This window comes from Chiloscyllium punctatum, chromosome 3, assembly GCF_047496795.1.
Source record: "Chiloscyllium punctatum isolate Juve2018m chromosome 3, sChiPun1.3, whole genome shotgun sequence".
NCBI lineage: Eukaryota > Metazoa > Chordata > Chondrichthyes > Orectolobiformes > Hemiscylliidae > Chiloscyllium > Chiloscyllium punctatum.
This window is the reverse complement of record NC_092741.1, coordinates 136,157,247-136,180,942: the sequence shown is the minus strand read 5'-3', so window position 1 is coordinate 136,180,942 and position 23,696 is coordinate 136,157,247. Positions and strand designations below refer to the sequence as shown.

At 40.1% G+C, this 23,696-nt stretch overlaps 1 protein-coding gene across 15 annotated transcripts in view; it reads left to right on the top strand.

The window, feature by feature from the left end:
• LOC140465247 (myelin transcription factor 1-like protein) overlaps nucleotides 1-23,696 on the top strand; it is a 584,786-nt gene that overhangs the window by 278,113 nt on the left and 282,977 nt on the right. For all 15 annotated transcript variants that reach the window (XM_072561025.1, XM_072561010.1, XM_072561013.1 and 12 more), the window contains 3 exons: nucleotides 5,539-5,593; nucleotides 5,773-5,806; nucleotides 6,109-6,171. In XM_072561025.1, the coding sequence (XP_072417126.1) occupies nucleotides 5,539-5,593; nucleotides 5,773-5,806; nucleotides 6,109-6,171 (152 nt within the window). The remainder of the gene's footprint in view (nucleotides 1-5,538; nucleotides 5,594-5,772; nucleotides 5,807-6,108; nucleotides 6,172-23,696) is intronic.

Here is a 23,696-nt window from a genome sequence, read left to right as displayed (position 1 = left end):
ATGCTGTCCTTCCAGCTTATGCTGGGCTTTGCTAGAGCACTGCAGAAAGTCTTTGACAGACGTTGGCCACGAACACGGTGGGGTTTTGAAGTGGTAGGCAACTGGAAGCTCATGGTCACTTTTATGGTTATTCAATTCTTTACCCACCCCCACTCCCAAGGTGATGCCCAGTTGTATCACTGATTAAGATCACAAAATTATTCACTTTTTAAAATTTAAAATTTTAAAATGTAATTGTCATTGCGATTACATTTGAGTGTCCCATATGAACAAAATTCAGATGTGAATAATTTTGATCATTTCAATAGCTTTTTATCCTGTAATTTACTTTCGCTGAAGTAATAAAGTTAATGATATAATGAAGTATTCATTGGAAGAACAGTCAAAAGTTCTATTTATGTTGATGTCGGGCAGTTGATTGGTGTTTCACTTTTTTTATTCACTATGATTTTGAGAGTGCCTCTTTGATCCAGATAGAGTTCAAAAAAAGAAGGACCCCCAACATGTCTTCATTGGCCATCCAATAAATGTAAGTCCCTGGCCTTACTTGAAGGCATCGTGAATGCCTCCTTTGTACTGCTATCAGCATTAGGAGTGCTGTGAATGGCACACTGTCAACATAACAGGACACTCAATGATCTCCCAACATCAGAATTAACAGCAGCTAATTGTTATGCAGTTATCCAGGGCTGGATTAGTGACCATGCCATTAAAGCTGAATGTGTTTGAATCCTTCCATGGTCTCATTATTCCCTGTCTGCATAATCAAGCCCAAGACGGCAACCACCAACTAACACTGTCCAAACCAGTCCTGATTCCAGTTACAATTCTCCATCCCACTGATTGTGGCATCTTCTGCATCTTTCCTTTCCTACACCCTGATAATGGTACCTATAACAATCTGGGTTCTACGCTTTGGAATTCCCTTCTTAAACCTTTGACATCCCTTTATATTCTCTGTGTTCTCCATCCATCACCATTCTTAATGCCTCTTTCATGGATCAACATTTTTCTTTCCCAAATACTTCCTTAAAGCACATTGAGAATTTTTTGTTTAAAGGCACTACATAAATGCAAGTTATTATTACATGTATTAAGGTGGTTTTGTCAAGCCAGTTTCCCCAGTAATCCTGATAACCAACTTAAAAGCAAAATATGTTGTCTTAATATTAACAGAAAATCTGTAGACTAAGAAAATGAATACTATTCTTGATTGTTTTGGTAAAGGCATGCTAATGATGGCATTAATTTTCGAGCTGTTTTGTTTGCTGGACATATCAGCATACATAAACTGCAAATGTTGAAAGCACTTGAAACGTTCAGCACATTCATCAGCATTAAAAAAAGGAAGGCTGGTTCATGTTTGAGAAGGCCCTTCTGAGGAAAATACTATTGATGCTGTGCACACTTGTTTCAATGAGCAGCAGTAGTGCTGAGCGTGTCTCTAAAAACGGCAATGGTGGATGTCAGACCCTTGACCTTGTTCATCTGTGGTATTTAAATCAGGGAACAAGTGCCAAGTTTTGCTGCATCATTTATGTGCACAGTATACTTCCCTGAATTGGGAACATTACCTTCATGGGTAGATAGGTTCAGCCTGCACGTATTTTGTTTCTGAGCATTTCCTGTTGAACGCTCATCTTTCATTTGTCTCAGTCACTGTTTTCACAGCAATATTATTGACGCGATTGATGACATTGAACAAATGGCCGGTTCTTTGAACTGTGAATCTTTTATTTTAAATAGGTGATTAGAAGGGCCTTGTCAGTACATTTTAATTGTATCCATATCTCTGTTGGTTATAATGGTTTGGTACAGAAGTGGCGCTTGTGAGAAAGGTTAAGCTTGACTGTCCTGAAGAGGCAGAATATATATTGCATTTGAATATCAGATTCAAATAACAAAATCCAGTGTTTTTCTTACAGTGCAATTTGCAGGAAATTCACATATGTTGAATCAGATTACAGTATTCGACAGTATATCCTTTCTCGTTATCCATAAATGTATTTATCAACTTGAAAACATTGCCTTTTCCTTTCGCTTCTGAATAGGTGAAAATTGGTTTGCAGACTTTGATAAGATAGACTATTCCATTTTTGATCGTTTTCCTTAACGGTTACTATCAGAAATCATCTTAGGACAGTAAATGCATTGTTTTACAGAATGATCGCATATAATATTTACACTTGAATGTGATGCTGGATTTAAAAGTGATAAGCCATGTGAAGCTGAAAGGGTTTGAAAATTATAGATTGACTGAATGGCCTGTCCTTGTTTTGATTTTATGGTTGTGTGTTCCAAACGTAGCCGGGAAACTTTGCTTCCTAGCTTGGAACTGAAATGTCCTTGTGCTTGCTCACCCCATCTGTCTTATCTCACAGTGCCACTGATAAACTCTTGATTTGGTGCCCTCCAATATCTCTGAAAAGTGGCCATTCCTCTGGTTTGAATTCTGATAGTGAGTATTTTCAACAGCTTTTCAACCATGCAAGACATCATGATAAAATTTGTTGCTTTCCTTATCGAACAACTCCACATGTGCACTGATGCCTGGGATCATTGACTGCTTTATGCTTCTCTGGTTCAAGGTTCATCAGGCCATTAGCTCAGCTGAGAAAAGCTAACTCAATACAGATGAATTCCTCACATCGGACTTTCTGATCGGTTTTCTTCGTGATGTGTCACATGGTGCATTTGCTGATCGAAACATTGGAGAAATCCAATTGATGAAAATGCAATTAAAGAAGATGAAAATTTATTACAATTTGGCCAATTACAGCAGGCATTGAGTTTTGTTTAAATTCACATTTGAAATTCATAGGTATTTTATTTTGCTTGCAACAAAGTAATATTTTGTGTAAGAATATATAATCAAGAAAGGTATCTTAAAAATACATCCAGTATAGAAATAGGACCGAATTGCTGAGGCAACACTTTACAGTAATGCCCTGGCCACAGATAATGCATAAGATTCTCCTTCTGTGGTATCTAAAGCTTGTATTACTGCACTGGGAAGAACAGAGAATCATTTTGATGCAGCACCAAGTGTCTCAGCATTACCCCTCTGCAAGATGCTGAGCTGCAAAGGCATATTTACTTACTTACTTCAATCCACCTCTGATTCATCAGTCAAGGGTTCTCAACGGGCATTGTGTCTGTCAAGTTTTTTTTTAAAACCGCTCTGGCTTCTCCAACCGTGGGAGGAAATGACCTCATTATTCTTACAGTTTGATAGTTGAGAATTTCCTCCCTGGTGACCTGCTGTAATTTCAGTCTGCTGCTGTGTGAAGGATGCTGGAATCTCACACAACTCCTTTTGTTTGTTTCAGTCCAATGACACAAAGGAAACTTCCATTCAGATTAAAATACTACACCCCACTTTCATCCCCACCCCCACTGTTTTCTTAGCATTTTCAACAAATTGCATTCTTATTTTTCACTCGGAAATTAACTTCATAGGAAAGAGGCAAAATGCACATGTTTACTGGCAAACTCCCTTTAGTCCTCATGGTGGGATCTATATGCTTCTGTGTCATGAAGCATTACAGGTTACAGTAATTACACTGAGGGCTGTCATTCCTTGGAGTTACTTCAGAGTATTCTGGCCAAGTTCATGACTCCCATCTACACTTAACACTTTGCTGTAATGATTTTTTTTTTCAGCCCTTTTTTTTGATTTGTCCTTGTCAAGGTGAGGGCTTTCAGTGCAGGAATGGAAAGGCTTCTGCCACTTCTAACATCTAATGTTGAGCTCAGGCATGGCATTGGTTCGATGTAGAGTCCCCTGCACTTTGCTGTAGCAATGGGCATTAAACACATATCAGAGCAGCACCCCTGCTGCAGCATTGTGACATTTTCATTCTTCACACCGAATCCCCTTGAATATTTTTCTTGTGTAATTGCCAGTCTTTTTACTAAATTGGTGCCAAATTATGAATAGCTTTGTGCTGCTGAGTGGTGCCAAAGGAACTGGATTTAGAACGGGCAAATTAATTTGACCCTCTCAGCCAACGGAAAGGGCAGATTTCAATCGCATTAAAGGCTGGACAGGATTCAAAGATAGATCCGAGAAGACAATGTTAGTGTCCGGGCAGCAGCCAAGAAATTGACATTTCTGAATAAAGATAAAGAGCACTGAACATGTGAAACGTGAAATTGCTGAAGTTCTTAGAAGCCTAAAATTAAATCATTGCTGAAATTTGCATGTCCACTTTTTTGTTGCTTTTTCTCATTTATTGCAGTCAAAACATTTTCTTCACTTTTTAGTTCTTTTTCCCTAATTACAAGTCGTGTGATGTCTCAATGATTTGCATGCTTTTCTTTCCTAATAAATAGGAACTATTTTAGAATCTGAATTTCTTATAGGCAAGACTGGATGCCAGACCATTTTCTTTTTCTTGATTGGGACTGCCTATGCAAAGAGATATTAAGCTGGTGACGTTAAACTAGTGTCACATTATAAAAAATATTACGAGGATGCAGAAGGGTGAAATTGATTGTGCATAATGGTTTCAAGTGCATCTAGTGAACACTTTGCACTTATGTTCCACACTAACCTTGGGTTCATGCCAAGGTTTGGGCAAGCAGATGTTCCCCAGTGATCTTCTGTCTCCTGGCCTTGCAGATGCTCATTGACTAGTTTAATGTTTTAAGGAAAGGTTGTTCCCATGGTGGGAATGGTGCATGCAGGCCAGGTTCTAATTGTAATCTATTAGCCAGATTACCTGATTAGCAGCAAAATTCTGTCCCATTATTCCATTGTGCTGAAGGATTTGGCAATATGAATACTTTGGATATTTCTCAGAACAAGATTGTCATTTAGAAATTCAAATTCAATGGTTGGAAAAAAAGCTTTAGTGGTGAGACATTTGATCTTCTCCAAACAGAGTGTACATGAAGTATATTTCTATGCTTTTTTAATATTTTTATTGTCTTCGTGAACCAATAGGTAGTTAGAAAATCAGCAGTTACGTTGGTTTATTGATTCTTTAGCAATATTATCTAGAATAAAGAAGTGATAGACTCCCCTTAATACAGTGTTGTTGTCAGATTAATATACAATATAGTAGTGTATGGTACATGAACACTTTGCAGAATTTGAGACCCTCTGATTAAACAAGTTAACCTTTTAGCCTCAAGCTGAGTAACCCTTTAAGTATCAATAACAACCCATCCATAACAAAGAAACTATTGGCACCTACCTTAATTAATCTACTGCCATCAGCACTATGGTTGACTTGACTGTTAAAAAAAAAGCCCTGAGAAATACAGTAGCACAAGAATAAGAAAATTTAATTGGTATCGTTCAAGCAGTCAATTGTTGTTCTCTGTCAGATGTAGACTAAAGTTTTCTTCACTGTTCTAAGCAAAAAAGAAGAGACAATGAAATCATTAATTTTACTAATTTCATGTATCAAAACATATGTGGAAGCAGGGAAAGGTGTGTTAATAAATCCTGTACCACACGTTGATATGTTGTGTATTAAAGGTCTGTGTGTGCTGGATAAGGACACTGAATGACTATTAATCTATTTTCAGATGGAGGCGGATGCAGACCAGAAGCGCCACCGCACACGCTCGAAAGGGATCCGAGGTAAGGCTATTGGCTCAGTAAATCAGTCAAACCCCTGCTCAGGGTGACCTTCATCCGCCACAGCCTCTTTGCTTGTCTCATTCTGACTGTACTTTCATGGCAACTTACTAGCTGTTATATATGAAGAACCAGGTAATTATAAGACATGATAAATCTGTATTGTTTTCATTTCTCCCCAGTCCCCATAGAACCAGTAATCCAAGAACTCTTCAGGTGAGTGCTCATTGTTAAAATTAAAATTTCACCACATTAGCAATTTTGAAATTTCATGCCTCTAACTGGATAAAGCACATTGTCAATTGCATTGGTGGCTGGCTAATGCATGACTGCACTGAATAAATTAATTCTCCTGGGGCTTGCTAATAAAAAATTCAGTCTTCGCCATCTTCCATCCCTTTCTTATTTTATCCTTTTCACCCATACACTCACGGGTGTGTACATAGGCACTTGTCTGCACACACAAACCAGCGTCCATGATAATTATCACAATCAAGCATTTCTCTTTTATTTTCCAGTTGTCCAACTCCTGGTTGTGACGGCACAGGCCACGTTAGTGGAAAATACGCGAGGCACCGAAGGTAATTTGCGTGCTTGTATTTAATTATTTTCTTCCTGCATACTGGAGTGGTCCAAGAGCAATTAAATGTATAATGTCTGAGCTCAGGGCTGTGAATGTCCTAACTATGCTGCAAAGGTTTATTTTATTTTCATAATAATAGATAGCTCCACAAGATGTGTGGAAATATCTTGCTCCTGACTCTTTGAAGGCTATCTTCTACAAAGAGAGCCCTGCTGAATGTCTGATGTAAACTGCGAGATAACTGGGAAGAATGACAAAGCTCTGTTGTATTTGTTGATTTGTAAATCATGAGTAATTCTGTAATATCTGCAAGTTGTTTATATTAACAATGAGCTTCCTCCAGCAGACTCTCTTTGCTTGTCTCATCCTGACTGTACTTGCATGGCAACCTACTGGCTGTTATATATGAAAAACCACGTTGGATCCAACAATGAGTTGGATTCTATGGATCCCCAGCCACAAATGTTTGGTGGTGGTGGTGATTGGGGGCTGGGGGGTGGTGGTTGGTGGTGGTGGTGGTGGTTCCTTAAATTATGATGGATGGCCAATCACTCACCAGTGTTTCTTCTGAAATTAATTAATGGACATTGACCCAAATATTATACTGCCTTTGCCACAAGACAGTTAGCAAAAACAGGTCTGGGTGTGAAATCAAATGGTTGTATCTTAAATAACTTTATGGCGAAGCTTGGTACCCAAGATACGAGGAGTGTGTATGTTTTGGAGGTTACCTTTTGCGCAACAGGGACAGCCCCCAGTAAGGTATTGTTACACCCCCACATTGTTCTTTGCCATCTCTCCTTCAGAGTCCAAATACATTGTTCTTGATCCCGTTTTGATGCTTTAAGCTCTGTTCCAAATTGTTGGTCTTCTTCCTGGGGCCTCCTTGCAGTTATGATGATGTCCAGTACTGAATCAGATCGGCTGGCAGCCCTAAGAGCAGGACTTCCTTCAAGTCAGCATCAAGGGTCCAATGCTCATCTGCTTAAGACCACCTGCAGCATGTTACTACATGTTACTACATGTTCTGAGTCGCCTTGTTGAACTTTAGTTAACTGCCTGCCCCCTCTGTAAAATTCAACTATTGCAGCCATCAATGTAGCAATGAGACTAGAGTGACAATAACTTGGAAAATGCAAAAGGAAAACATTCTTTTGGCCCTGAGGTTTACCAAGTTCAATGAAATCTGTTTTATCTGCTTTATTGTTTCAGAATTCAATGGTTTGAACTGAAATTGTAGTGAAAATGTGCAACTGAAACTCACCAAAACTATTTCCAGTTTTGTCAGTAAAGCAATGTTTGTTTAGGAAAGTACGGATTGAGAACTATTGTGATATTATGCTACTGTTAGTTGTTAGTCTGGATTTCACATTTTGATTGGGACCCCTGTTGGAATCAAAAGGGTATTGCTCTTTGGCAATCTGTCACCTGACAGGGATTTTCTGTGAATAGATCAATTAGTGTCCAGAAGGCAGGCTTGCTATTCAATGACAGACAGGCTTCAATAGAAGGCCCTTCAGCATAGGACGAGGAGAAACCTGCAGTTTAGTTAATGGAGAGGGAGATAGAGAGTGTGTACACCCTTATTTTGAGGTGCTCTCTCTCACACGTTTTAATCTCCTAAACCTCTTCTGGTCCCTCTGACCCTTCTGCCTGCTTCATTATAGGAAGGATGTGAACAGAGAGAGTTGGGAGAGAGTGCAGAGATCGTTTACAGGAATGGTTCCAGTTATGGCCCATGTTATGAGGATAAATTGAAGAAGTTTGAGACTGTTCTGAGGAGGAAACAAAGCCGAAATGTGATAGAGGGTTTCAAAATCATGAGCAAGCTAGTTAGAATAGATGGGGAAACCCTGCTTCCTTGCAAAAAAGGAAGAAGAAGAAAATGGCACAGATTTAAAGTCATCTACAAAAGAAGCAAGGTTGAGGTGAGGAAAAGTTTTTCACTTGGTAAGTGGTTAAGATATAGAATGCACTGCCTGGAACTGTGGTGGAGGCAGATTTAGTTGAGGCATTCAAGAGAGCAATGATTAATTCTTTGGATAAAAATAATGTGTAACACTTGAACATTTCAGTTAGCCTATGACAATCAGGTCATCGTGGCCAGTCAGTGCCTTCATTAATTACCCACCACTTTTGAGAGGGCAGCCATGCTTAAGCCCCAAATGAACTTCTGGCAGGTGGTCCCCCCAGCTGGATGATGGCACTGGTAGGCTAGAGTGGCATGAATGTCTTTACCTCCCTGCCTCCATGCTTGCCCACATGTGGGAATGCCCATTGTGTCTTGTACAGGCCACACCCATTATCACCTGAAGGATTCTCTAAAGGTTGTGTACTGTGCCCAATGAATATAGTACCTGATGGGGAAGAATAGTTCACCTCGTACATAACTTCAACACCGTTGTGGCTTTGAGAAATGTGAAACACGCCATAACAGTGAATAAGGTAGTGTCCCTTTCTGTTCTTGATAAAACAATCCTGTGGTAAAATCTCTGTTTTTTTTGGGATGAACAGCAGAAAAATCGGACAATTCTATTCCCCTGACAACCAAAATATTTCAACAAAATCCCATGCTCCCTTTGTGAGGTTTTTAGCTTTATATCTGACTGTTTTTGTCAGTAGTTAATGAGATAAACATTTTTAATGGTTTACTGAACAGTTCTTAGATACAAAACAATGTTTAATTTTGATAAGATCTTGAACAAAGAATCAGGCTTGGAGTCTCAGACCCTGTTTTGCCCTGCTAGTCACATGCTTAAATTCAGTGATGTGCTATTCTCAGGGGGTTTAACTTGGCCTGAACTGAATCCAGCTGTTTTTCCACAATGGCCTAATTAAATAGGGTGAGGCAAGTGCCAGGAAAACCAGCCTGATGGGAATTGGCACTCATTCCAAAATGGAGGCGAGCAGCTGCATGCTGACCACAGGCTTTTAAATCTGTAAATTCCAGATGTTTCTAACAGCCTTGCAAATCTCTCTCAGAAATAGCGGCAAATTGGTTTGTGGTCTTCGTGAAAGAGTGAGCAGCCACTTCCCCTAGGTAATGAGAAGTTGTAGTATTGTATTGCACTTGAAACAAGGGAGGTTCAAGGGTGAGAAAAAGGAGCAATGGGCTAACCTGACATGGTGGAACATGGGTCATAAAACCGAAGAAAAGGCTGTTACAGATTAGTTTGGAATCTATATCACGGGGCTGACTGGTGAGCACTGGCTAAAATTTAGATTAGATTAGATTCCCTATGGAAACAGGCCCTTCGGCCCAACATGTCCACACTGATCCTCCGAAGAGTAACCCACCCAAACCCATTCAAATCTCTCTCTGACTAATGCACCTAACACTATGGGCAATTTTGGCATGGTCAGTTCACCTGATCTGCACATTTTTTGACTGTGGGAGGAAACCCATGCAGACACTGGGAGAATGTGCAAACTTCACACAAATGGTTGCCCGAGGTGGGAATCGAACCGGGTCCCTGGCACTGTGAGGCAGCACTGCTAACCACTGAGCCACTCTGCTACCCAAAAATTTTAATTAAATTTTTGTAAATATTTTTATTTCCAAGTTCTTGTTACTTTTTTCCTTTCTCTGCAGAGTGATCTGTCTGATATACTTGAATTTTACCTTCCTTGCATAGGACAATGACAAGCCCCCATTCCTTTTCAAATCCAGGCTTGATGCACACCAAGAGATGACTGCCTCATCCCTTCAACTCTTTCTAATGCTGATACATTTAGCCTTGCATCTTCTTGCTTAAACAATGAACAATTCACTGCCAGTTGACTGCTCGATCAAGGTAAACTTCTCAGTATACGAAGATCTTTGGCATGATTTTGAGTCCAAAATCTTGGTGCTGTCCATTGTTCACCTAGAGATGTGCCTGTGGACTGCCACAGGAGAACATACTTCATGCATATTATCCAGTCATTAGGAGTGGTTAAAGCTAGGACAACAGTGCCAGTATGGGGCAGCATGGTGGCTCAGTGGTTGGCACTGCTGCCTCACAACACCAGGGACCTGGGTTCAATTCCAGCCATTTTCTGTGTGGAGTTTGCACATTCTCCCCGTGTCTGTGTGGGTTTCCTCCGAGTGCTCCGGTTTCCTCCCACAGTCCAAAGATGTGCAGGTCAAGTGAATTGGCCACGCTAAATTGCCCGTAGTGTTAGGTGCATTAGTCAGAGGGAAATGGGTTACTCTTCGGAGAGTCGGTGTGGACTTGTTGGGCCGAAGGGCCTCTTTCCACACTATAGGAAATCTAGAAAATCAATACTAAATCTTGAGGAAGACGTCTTCGCACAGTTAAGATTTACTTCTAAAGACTTACAATCCTATTCCGAATCAGTAACTCTCTGCTGTTGTTTTGACTGGGCCTTTTTCTTCAGAAGGCTGGGGCACTCTTAGCTGTGGAGTAGGGAGTCTTAGGGCTGCAAGACTGCTGTAAAATTATTCAAGTCCTGATGTCGCACTAACCGCTCAATAATGTGAACGCCATCAGTGTTCATCTGTGTACTCCTCTCCCCCGCCACTACTCGAGCCATGCAACCATGCAAAAACCACATCCAGGACTTATCCAAACAAGCTGCTTACAGGCTGCTATCTTTGCCTTCTGGCTGCCAGCTTCTTTTCATTCATCCCTCGCACGTGGGCATCACTGAAATTTTATTATCAATCAAACAGGCTACTTTGTCCTGGATGGTGTCAGGCTTCTTGAGTGCTTTTGGAGCTGCTCCCATCCAGGCAAGTGGGGAGTATGAACAACAATACAGCACATGAACAGGCCCTACAGTCATTTCTATTCAATCGCAATCCTTTCTTTCGTTGACTTCCCAAGAAGGGTCATTGAATAGCAATCACAAAAATGGAAACCCTGACCTGACTTTGGCTTTCCACTCACATGCTCGCGTGAACAATTTTTCAAAATTTTGTCAGTCACATCATACATGCCAGAAGAACAACTACCGAGTACCCCTTTAAACGGATTTTTTGGAAGAATTATCTCACAAGATTTTGGTAGACAGTGCAGGACTCTGATCAAAGACTAGGAATGCAATCAGTTCCTTTTAGCAGTAATGCATGTTTCATCAAGATTTCTGGAAGCACTGGCTGTGGGAAAAATTACCATTAGAACATTTAATAGGAGCAGAAGTAGTCCATTTAGCCGACTCGGTCTGCTCTGCCATTCAATGATATTCTGGTTGATCTGATAATCCACAATTCCATTTACCTGCCTTTTGCCCAGAACCTTTGATTTCCCTATTGATTATAATTTTGATCTTCCACCTATTGTTATGAAACTTGAAAGAGCTTAAAACACATTAACAAGGATGCTGCCAGGGTTCGAGGGTTTGAGCTATAGGGTGAGGCTGAATAGGCTGGGGCTGTTTTCTCTGCAGTGTTGGAGGCTGAGGAGTGACATTATAGAGATTTATAAAATCATGAGGAGTACAGCCAGGGTAAGTAGACAAGGTCTTTTCCCTGGGATGGGGGAGTCCAGAAGTGGAGGGCATAAGTTTAGGATGAGAGGGGAAGGATTTAAAACATTTTCCTGCAAAGGGTGGTGCGTGTATGGAATGAGCTGCCAGAGGATGTGGTGGAGGCTGGTACAATTACAACATTTAAAAGGCATCTGGATGGGTATATGAGTAGGAAGGGTTTAGAGGGATATGGGCCAAGTGCTTGCAAATGGGACTTGATTAATATAGGATATCTGGTCGGCATGGACGAGTTGGATTGAAGAGTCTGTTTCCATGCTGTACCTCTCTCTGACTCGGACTCTCCAAGCCTGCACCAACACATTTTGCTTTTCCATACTAAAACTGTCTTCACTTACAGGATCCAAATCCCTCTATTGCCTTCCTAATCATGTATTCGTCCAGGTGCTTCTTGAATTCATGTATTCATCCAAGTACCTCTTGATTCCATCACCCTCCTGACTTTTACCTTATAATTGGTGGGCTGGCTTTGGGGAGTCAACAGGTGATTCACTCCTGAGAGTACTTCTAGCTTCTGACCCGCAAGCGTAGCCATTGTATTTATACGGCTAGTGCAGTTCAGTTTCTGGTCAGTGGTAACCTCCAGGATTTTGATAGCTTCCTTCTTTTGTTCTTTCTGGATATGCAGCTGGATGATAGCTGGCAAGTATGTAAATGATGTCTCACGTAGACCAGCAATTGAGGCCTGAGTCTCAAATTGCTGACACGGGTCGGATTGGGGTTTAATGCTCATGCCGCCTGCAGAAATCTGCATCAGTTAAAATGCCATTTTCTGCATTTTGAGACTCCCCTTGTTAGGGATTCCATTCATGCTATGTACAAAACTGGACAATGTTTGAGAGTAGGATATGGGACACAGTTCATGAAAATGCTTCTGTTTAATTCTCTTCAGTGAGATTATTTTAGCTATTATGTAGCATTGGCATTCAATTGCTGCTGATGTATATTTATTTCTGTACAGATGATCTTTCTTTGTTTTGTAGGATATCCTAGTCAGCTCCTCATTGAGAACCTGCCCATGTAGGTTCAGCATATCTGGCAGTTTATAATGTAATGCATTTGTATGAATAAATGTATCTTCTATACATACAGCTTGTGTATTTTTATTATTCATTGATGGATGCTTCATTCGTAAGGATGCTTTTCCTTATTTTTGCTTTTGTTTTGTTTTGTTTCATTGGATGTGGGTTTGTTGTTGTTGTGTTGCCATAGCCTTACTACACCATAGGGGCTGCTCTCTCATCAGAGAGAAGTGACTGCTGGTGATTTAACCTGAGGGCCACCAGACCTCAGGCAAGGGAAGAGGTTGAGAAGGAGAGTCCTTCATGGAAACCTCAAACCAGTGATGAGAATTGAATCCAAACTGTTGGTGTCACACTGCTCTGTAAACCAACAATCCAGCCAACTGTCTGGCAAAACCAGCATTTGCTGTTCCCATTGAGAAGGTAGAGGTGAGCTGTCTTCTAGAACCACCACAGCCCTTGGGGTGTTGTCACAGTGCTGTTGGGTGACCAGTTAAATTTTACTGTATTTATTTAGGCTGATGTTGTCTTTGCTCAGAAATTATTTTATATTCTGATCTGTTCCAGGTCTTGGTTATTTTTCCACTGCAGCAAATCTGAACCAATTCCTTTTTCATAGTTTACCTCAAAACAAAATCAAAACGTGAGCCCCGGGTATTATTATCCAGTTTACGTCAGGAATGAAAACTGAACAGTTTACTTAAAAACTGGACAGTCCACTCAAGAACTAAATAACTGACATTGATACACAGTGGGACCTTGAGCTGGTCATGACCTTTAGTAAGAAAAAGTAGAATAACTCCCATGTTCTACATTTCTTTGTCAGTGCTTCATTATAGGGAGTTTGTCAGCGCTTCATTAGAAGCCAGTCTGTATGCAGTAAAGTCCCAACAAATGGAAATGCAATAAAGACCACATGATCAATCTTTACAGCATTCGTTAAGGGATGAATATTCACCACGTCACTGGGGAGTAATCTCTGTGTCTTCATTGGAGTAGTGCCAACGGATTTTTCATGTGCACTGGAAAAAGCAAACTGCATATGGCTTAAAGTCTCATCTGCAAGAGAGCACACCTCAAACAATCTACTTATCCCTCAGAGCCTATATACACTGGCGTATCAACTTAGATTGTTGTAGTCAAGTCTGTGGGTTGGAACTGAGCTTCTGAATCTTCTAGCTGTGTAGTAAGAATGCTACCAATTAAGCCATGGCTGACTTTGTTGGCAACATCTGCAGAGGCACAAAATTGGCCATCCCTTAACGTCCCTGTCTGACGTACTTTTGCACTGATTTCAGTAGCAAGGGAAATTAGGTGAAATTCATCACAGGCAACTAATCTAATAATACTCATTCTGTGCCAATGATCAAGGTAGACTTCACCAACATCCTCATGTTTTGTTACTTCCTCTATTTTGAGCTTCTCAACCATGTGTTCAGATAATATAATCATACTCAGGGATGCTGTCTTATGGACTTGATGGAGGTGAAGAGAACTCTTGCCCCCAACCCAAACTGGCAAGACAGCATGAACCCCTCCCCATGCCCCACATCACCTTTTTTTGTCATGTGTCACTCAACGACTCAACTTGGGCAATGGTGGGTCACCCTTGGGAGTGAGGACCTTGGTGGCAGAAATCCTGGAAGCCAAGAGTTGTTGGTCACTAAGAGGCTCTCAGCTTCATTGACTGGCAGTGCCACAGGAAGGTAGAGTCTGCTGCTAGTAAGGCACCCATCTGAGGCCCAGAATCATCATAGACACAGGCCAGAGGTAACTGATGGCAGCATGGGTGAGCAGGATCAGTAGCAAGGACTGAGGAGTGACAATCAAGTGTCGTTTCCTGATGCCAAGTTCCTTGAGCACCAGGTTACTCTGAACGAGTGACTCCTCAAGCCATTGTTCATTCCAAAGGCTCTTTGTACTTTCTTTGAGGGGACCGCCCTGACCTGCCTGTTACTGGTGAATACTAACAGCAGAGGTGATGAGGTCCAACCCGGGCATCCTTTCCCTGCAAAAGAGCCTCAATTAGTTGCACAGCAGGAAAGTTGTCCAAGCATTTTCTCTTCACGAACTTAATCGGGGAACAGGAGGGAAGGAAGCAGGCTCCCCACCTGCCTCCCTCCCATCTGAATAAATGCCCCACCCCCAACAACCAAACGTGCCATGGGCAAGGGAATTAAAATTCACGCTTGATGACTGAAAAGTTCGCTCTGGTTTTAGTGTACATGATTTAGGATATGTAACATTGTTTCGGGATCACATCCTGGGATTCTACATATTTCTAATTATGCCCATTGGTTTATGGTAACAATATAAGGCAGATTCTGTTTTTTCCATTACATTAGAGTACTCAACTTCCCATGTTTGTTATAGTTGTCTTGTTTTGCTGTTGTCTTGAAATGGAATGTTGCTTCCTTTGCTAGAGGCTGAGATGCAGTGAAGGGTTGTTGATACAAGGGTTAGTCAGACAATATTGTCGAACAGAGATGTGCATATTGTTGAATACACTGGAGTTTTGCTTCATAGTCAGCAGAGATCATGGAGTATTTGCTTTCTCTTAAGAGCTTAATTGGCTGGGTAGAGTACATGATCAGGTAGATTGTACATGGTCTTTGGAAGTAGCCAGCTTAATGGCATTGTCTCATTCTGTATTCAGTTTTATTTTTATATGTGGCATAGTTAACTCTCTGTCATGATTCAAGTTTTCACCCAATATGAGATTTACTACAAGAGGTAAAATATAAGTAATTCCAGCTCTTTTGGTGTTTGAAAGTTGACAGTTCTAAAGGCCATTTCTTTTGTTTCCATTCCTTGTCTCAATAATGAGCATTTTTAACTCAGGTAGGCTTGGCCAGTAGCACTTATTAATTCCTCAACCCTCACTTGAGATTCACTTTATTCTTTTAGTCAGATCTTTGTTTTCCTATGGTTCTAAGATCCTTGTAAAAGATGAAGTATTTCCATTCTCTGTGTGTTTGCAAATAGAGTCATAGAGTCATAGAGTCATAGAGATATACAGCATGGAAACAGACCCTTCGGTCCAACCTGTCCATGCCGACCAGATATTCCAACCCAATCTAGTCCCACCTGTCATCACCTGGCCCATATCCCCCCAAACCTTTCCTATTCATATACCCATCCAAATGCCTGTTAAATGTTGCAATTGTATCAGCCTCCACCACTTCCTCTGGCAGCTCATTCCATACACGTACTACCCTCTGCGTGAAAAAGTTGCCCCTTAGGTCTCTTTTATATCTTTCCCCTCTCACCCTAAACCTATGCCTTCTAGTTCTGGACTCCCCGACCCCAGGAAAAGACTTTGTTTATTTATCCTATCCATGCCCCTCATAATTTTGTAAACCTCTATAAGGTCACCCCTCAGCCTCCAACGGTCCAGGGAAAACAGCCCTAGCCTGTTCAGCCTCACCCTGTAGCTCAGAAATGGATTCAAATGAAATTCTTGCTTATTTGTGCATTGTATATACAATTCCCATCCATCACTGAACACAACAGAATTTATTCCTCTTGGTTAGGCCACTCTTGGAATATTGTGTGCAATTCTGGTCTCCATCCTATCCGAAAGATGTTGTGAAACTTGAAAGGGTTCAGAAGAGATTTACAAGATGTTGCCAGGCTTGGAGGATTTGAGCTATAGGGAGAGGTTGAATAGGCTGGGGCTGTTTTTCCTGGAGTGTCGGAGGCTGAGGGGTGACCTTATAGAGGTGTATAAAATCATGAGGAGCATGGATAGGGTAAATAAACAAATAGGATAGGATAAACTCCCCGGGGTGGGGGAGTCCAGCACTAGAGGGCAAAGGTTTAGGGGTGAGGGGGGAAAGATATAAAAGCGACCTCAAGGGCAACTTTTTCACATAGAGAGTGGTACGTGTATGGAATGAGCTGCCAGAGGAAGTCGTGGAGGCTGGTACAATTGCAACATTTAAAATGCACGTGGTTGGATTTATGAATAGGAAGGGTGTGGAGGGATATGGGCTGGGTGCTGGCAGGTGGGACTAGATTGGGTTGGGATATCTGGTTGACATGGACAAATTGGACCAAAGGGTCTGTTTCTGTGCTGTACATCTCTATGACCATGACTCTATAATCTGGAATATCAGTTATTCTTGGCAAACAGGCTAAAGGGTTCACAGACAACGCCATATGACATTTCCTAAAGTTAAAACTTATTTGTATACTTAGAGACTTTGTTAAATATCTTAGGGGAATCTTCTTTAGTTGTTTGCAAACACTTTGTATTGCATGCATATTGTTGGTAGGACTCTGATTATATCATGCATTGCTGAGAATACATTTTATAATATGTAAGCAACAAGCAAGAGTAGAATCCCTGCAGTGTGGAATCAAGCCTTTCAGCCTGTTGAATCCACACTCACCCTCTGACAAGCATTCCACCTAGACCCGTCCCCTACCCTATCCCTGTATTTCCCTAAGCTAATCCACTTAACCTACAAATCAGTGAACAGTATGAGCAATTTAGTATTGTTAAACCACCTAACCTGCACATTTTGGGACTGTGGGAGGACACCGGAGCACCTGGAGGAGACAAGGGAGAATGTGCAATCTTCACACAGGCAGTCACCCTGGAACTGAGCCCGTGAGATATCTGTGAGGCAGCAGTGCTAACCACTGAGCCATATCCTTCCATTTGTGTGTTGACTCTGGCTCTGTTCAGCTTGATGAAGGGGTATTCAAAATCTCAGTTGGGGCTTTCTCCTTGTGATGTTTATCAGCTAGTTTCAACATTTTCTGAAGTATAAACAGGAAATTTTGGTAATACTCAGCAGGTGTGGCAGCATCTGTGAAGAAAGAAATAGGTTCCAGGTTCAATGACTCATCAGCAGTGTTTATAGTATTTTGGCTTCACATCAACATTTTCTGGTTTCAGGTCAGATTTGCAGCAACCCCACTTGATTCCTCTTTGTCTCTGTTATAAATAATGTCTGTCGTACTGATACTGAGAAAACCTTTATAAAAATAATAAATGCTGCTCGTTAACTTTTCCTCATGGTATTTTCTTTCAAATGTGCATGTCACTCTGCTAGCCTTTGTCGAATTTGTTAATACCAACAGCTTTTTCTTTATCTTTCTCAAGTTTTTGTCAAAGATTTCCATTATAAACAAGCATTGGAGTTCTGAGTGACTTCATGTACTGTAGTTGTGTCAATAAAAATATGACTTCAAGTTCTTTGTTCCACATTCAATAAGCATGAGCACTGGCAATTCTTAATATGTTTATGCCACTATGATATTTCTAATGAGCATTTCAAATGATCTGCTGAAAGATGACCTAAAATGTAGTTTAATGCACAAAAGCTTAATCTTTCCCAAAATTGTCATTCTGAATTTTTATTTTGCTCTTTTGAATTGTTTCCTGTCTTATTCAGTAATAATTTATTGCTTCCTAATATTGTCTATGCATTTTCAGCTATCCATGAAAATCATATTTTGTAAATAGTTCTATAGAAAATTGGTCTGTTCTGTCTCTTGATAACAAATTATTGAATCTTTTCTGGCCTATTTTGCTGTATTTTATTTAAATTTTTTTTTCCATTTCATGTACCTTTTCACCCACCAGTTTGATTGCCATGGCTGCTGCAGTGGGTGAATAATTGCCTGTCTTAGTAGGAGCATGTTCTGGAGCTAAAGTCGAGTGCTTTCTTCGTGATGTATGCCTCATTTGGATTCAGCCGACAGCCTAGGGGCTGTATTATTCATGCCTTGACAGATAGCACTCACTAAAAGCATTGGACTAGGGCCAGGTACTGGCAGGGAGATTCTGGAACATTGCACCTTACTGCTCAGAGTATCATCTACAAAAGGAAAGCTGCTTCATTTCCATAGCTGTGTTAGCACCACAAAAATATAGAAATCCAATTTGTATACAGCAAATTGCAGCATGCGGGGAATTGCAGCATGCATTAAGATTTTTAACGTAATCTTCTACATTTAATTGCAAGGCTTTTGTTTAATTAGTAAGTCACCACAAGTGAAAAATGAAGATTCACATGAGTGCATAGAACACAATGTAGTGACGCTGAATTCACTAATTAATGTATGGCTGCTGTACAACAGAATGCACTGTGGGATATTTATTAGAAATGTAATGTTTGTATGAAGGCCAGTTTTAAGTATTTGTTTTTCTCCTCCTTGATATTTCTGTACCACATCAATGTGATTTTACATCTGCTGCCATTATCCTCGACAAAGAAGAATCTGAAATAAATATTAGATTTATATTTTAGGCAAAGACTGAAGATTTTTTTAAAAAATTGTAAGCTTCTAACAACTGTGTTTTAAAAATAATCTTATGGGCACAAAGGTTTATAGTTTAATAGGCATGAAGAGAATTCTGAACATACGGCACACCCAGTAAGGTTTTGCATGTTATATGACGTATGATTTCATTAATGCTGTTTTTTTTGCCATCAAATATAGATTTAAATCTGCAGTTGCTATGTGCAGTTCAAATATTCCCATTTAACTTAGCCTCAAGCAGTGTCTTAAAATATTCCCCCATTTCCTAACTCGTTTCTCCTCCCCTTTCCTGAAGCAATGAGTACGATCCCAATTCTTGAGTACAATCCCACAGTCCTCACCCAAGTAGCTAAGCTTCATGTACAATCTGCTACCTAGAAGGAGAAACGAGTCAGACTGTCTCAGTCTCAGGCTTCTGCCTACACACTTTCAGTATTTCCAGTAAGGTCACTTAAATGATGGTCAGGAGCAGGAATGTTGACGGCCTCTTTTCCTTGAGTGTTAACCTTGTTCCAGTGAAATCAAGGCTAGTGCCTCACAATGCCTCCCCATGAGGTTCACTGATCATTGGGTGTTGGCTGCATTGAAAATGTTATAATCTGGCAGTTTAAATATTTAGTTACTGTGTTAGTAAGCTTCAGAGAAAAAAGGCTTTAACTAATGGTCAACATTATTTTATTATCACGGTCAATATTTTATTATAATGCTAAACAATATTTATGGCTATGACGGCCGCATTGAGGGGTTATGTAGACAGCTGGTGCATGATAAAAGTTGAAACCTAATTGGTTACAAGCTCCTGTTTATATACTGATGGCGATGTGTTACACGTTGCTGTGGCAACGTGCATTTTTACATGCATGTCGTGATTGGGAACTTTGAATAGTGGCAGAGGATCCAATGCTCTTTCAATCACATGGCTGACTAGTGATCTCTCCCATTCTTACCAACTGCCGTTGGTGTGTGTTGGAAGGAAATATAAGGTGACACTCAACTTATTTGGCTTTGTTATGAATCCACCTTCCTTGGCCTCCTGCTCGATAAATGCTCGTCATATCTTATGTCTACTTCACAATGTTAATTAAAACCTGCTGTAAAGTTTAAGTACATTTTATCCAAGTATCTATTGTAAAGTGTAAGTTTATTTACCAGAAAGGCGTGCTGATCTCTTTACCTCTCTGCTTTCTTTTCCTCCTGTGATTTCGGCACTTTTAAAACCCAGACTTGGCATCAGCACATTTTCCCCATTTATCTTGTTTTTTGAAAAAGTCTTTCTGACCATATTGACACCTGCATGATGGATCATGGTCCGTTGTCATGGTTTCTCAATTAATATGTGATAATTTCAATACTACCCATTGAGCCTGCCTAACTACAGAATATGTTTTGATTGAAAAAGAACTGTTTTCTCTCTATAATCTCATCTGCAATTTAAATCACAAAATTAAGTCTTCTAGAGTCATAGGGATGTACAGCACGGAAACAGACCCTTCGGTCCAACTCGTCCATGCCGACCAGAAATCCCAACCCAATCTAGTCCCACCTGCCAGCGCTTGACCCATATCCCTCCAAATCCTTCCTATTCATATACCCAAGATTTGACAATTTTTATATTTATAGAAGTGCAGCACATTTTGCTCCATAGGTAAACAATTATGTACATTGCCCTCAGATTATACGTTTTTGGCTCCAACATCATTAGCCATGGAACCATTGAGTCTTTGCCTCCATAAATCAAGCAAGAAACTATTTATAAAAAACTACACTTTCTGTAAACCTGAAACAAAAATTGGATTTTTTTTTTAGAAAAGCTGAGTAAGTCTGGCAGCATGGGTGGAGAGTTAACATTTTGGGTCGAGTGAGCCTTCCTCAGAACATAGAAACTGTTTATGCTGCCTTCAACCTTTTCTTCAATCTGATAGATTCCAATCAGCTGATCTGCTCACACCCACTTTGTAGATCAAAATTCATCAGAAGGGTTTTTTGTTTTTCTTGTTAACTTTGGAATCATAGAAATCAAGGGAACATGTAGCACCAAAGAAGGGCATTTGACGCACCATGTCTGCAACAACTAACAAGTAGCTGTCCAGCCTAATCCCACTTCCTTGCACTTGCTCCATTTCTTGAGGGTTATGACATTACAACTACGTGTTCAAATACTTCTTAAATGTCATAAGGGTTCCTGCCTCTACCATCCTTACAGTCACTGAGTTCCAGTTCTCCACCACCCTCTGAGTGAAAGGGGAAACTCCTTTTGTAACCCTTTTAATCTCCTCCCTCTGAACATAAAGCCATGCCCCCGGTTTTAGACCCCCTGAGCTCAGGGATTTAGGCTTTCCTAGATATTCTATATGCTCTCATAATTTTATACATTTCTATTTAGTCTCCCTTGAGTCCTATGTTCTTGTTGGTAGTAAAATAGTTGCTTTAATCCCTTGGTATTCAACTATCTGCATTTCCACCTAAATACCCATCATTCCTTGCTCTCCCAACAATCTCCCAAACCACCCCCCACCCCTCTTCGTCTCACCTTATTACCAGACAGCATGCCTACAGGTGCAATGTGAGTAATTCCACTGAAGATTTGCTTCTAGATAGGTGTCTTGCCTCGAGCATGTATCGGTCACACTGCAGTGGGTAAATTTGACATTGGCCAAAAACTGAGCAGTGGGTGATCAACTACCTTCTAATGCAATCTTCTACCTCTTTGCAAAATTTGAAATAACAGTTCCACAGGGCTATGTAATAGGACATTGATCTGCTGTCCATGGGCTACTATTGTTTTGATTGAAATGGAAGGAGGGCATTGCCTTTATAAAGTCGCACTACTCCACAGGTTACAACAGAGTTGTAATTTCTTTTTATTTGATTTTTGATGTGGCCAATTGTAGGCTTTCTCTACATTAAACTTAAAAGATCCATCAACTAAATGTTATGATCCCAGCTGGAGTATTACTGGACAAGTCTAATCCCAGACTGAAATCTGGCTTGACAGAGAACTTTTTTTTTGTTTTATTTAACAAGGCTTTTTTCACTGAAACCCAGACATACAATGCCACAGATCTGTAACATTTTTATTACTTAAAAGATGAGGCAAACTAAAATGAACAAAGTTATTCCATACAACAGAATTTTACATATCTTGAAATAAATGGTAAAATACAATTTCATTTAACCGAACATCAGCACTCTACAGGACTCAAACATGAGAGAGACTTTGTTCCTTTATCACATCTATAGGGTCAACTTGATTTTTTTTTCAATTTTCAGTTTTGAATGTTTGGTGGCCTCTTCCTTATTATTCACACAACTCAGCTCAGACTTTCTCAGCTTCATATAGCCCTTTCAGCATTCTAACCAAACACTTTTGGTATGGAACTTTGAAACCAAAACCCTTACACTGAGGCATCATATTTTTTAACGTGTCTGAACTAACCCATTTCTCTAGGAGAAAGGGTTTTGTACATTTAACTTCAATTAGGATGTCTGTGCACTGAAATCAAAAGCTTTCCATGCAATTGGCATTGCCCTTCGGAGGGAAAAAATAATTTCTGATCCTTCTAACTGAAACTAACTAACCAATGTTCTTCAATAGTTACTTTAACCAGACATTAAAGTGTCCTAGTATAAACAATTACCATTATCACTCCAGAAAATACGTTTTTCATTCTATTTTTATAAATTCATAGTTCCAAAAATACCAACAAATGAATCATTGGTACCGCCCCCTGCCATGTACATGGAGACCTAGGTTTACTAGTTCAAAATCCAAGACCTTTGGTAAATTATTTTTAACAACATACGACGCACCTTATGTTTCACACTTTCCTTTTATAAGCATAATTATTGATTTATTAGAAATAAAAATTACTCAATGGTGATGTAAACTTGTTAACACACAGTTTCTCATCTGAAAATATAGATGTTTATCTCTTTAACTAACTCAAACCACACATGCAAACAAACATACACACAAACTGGCGTAAGAGAAAATAATGGATTTCTCTTTGTAGAGATTCACTTTTGAGTGGGAAAAAAAAAATCACTATCGGCTGACAAGTTTTAGTTCTTCAAAGAAAAGGATGAGGATCGCATTTTCAGACTGTCAATCCAACATTCTTCTGTAAATAGACAGGTATCACTGAAAACAAGTCAAAGTCTCTTTGCCAATGTGGTTTTCTCAGGAACCATTGCATTGGGAATGCTTTCATACACACTTCAAGAGAACATTCATGGTTCAGGCTGGACCAGGGCTTGAGGACCCTCATCAAGAAGGTTTTCAGAAACAGGCTGGGGTTGTGAGTACTGTTTTTTTTATTGCCCCTGTGTGCCATTGCAAATTTTAAACAACTTCCAAAGCAAAAGGTGCAAGCTAGCAATCATAAACTGAGACAGGAGTTCTACCATAAAACAATTAGTTAGCACAAGTCATGTGACAAGAAGAAATGCCTTTACTAAGAAAAGAGATTTTGCTTTCCTTTCATTGACCCTCCACGTAGAGTGCCCCACATCTCTTCAAACTCAAGTCAACAAAAAAAAACGAAGCCACTGTAAAACTACCACCAGACATTGAAAGTTAAAAATCTACTCCTCGGAGGTATACTTTGTTATAGGAGAAAAGAATGTCAGGCAGTATGTACACGGTTCTTCTGTCCTTTACATACTGACCTCTTACAGACTGCAGGATTTTAAAAGCACTTACAATTTCTCAGATGTTTACAGAGAGTGTGAATAT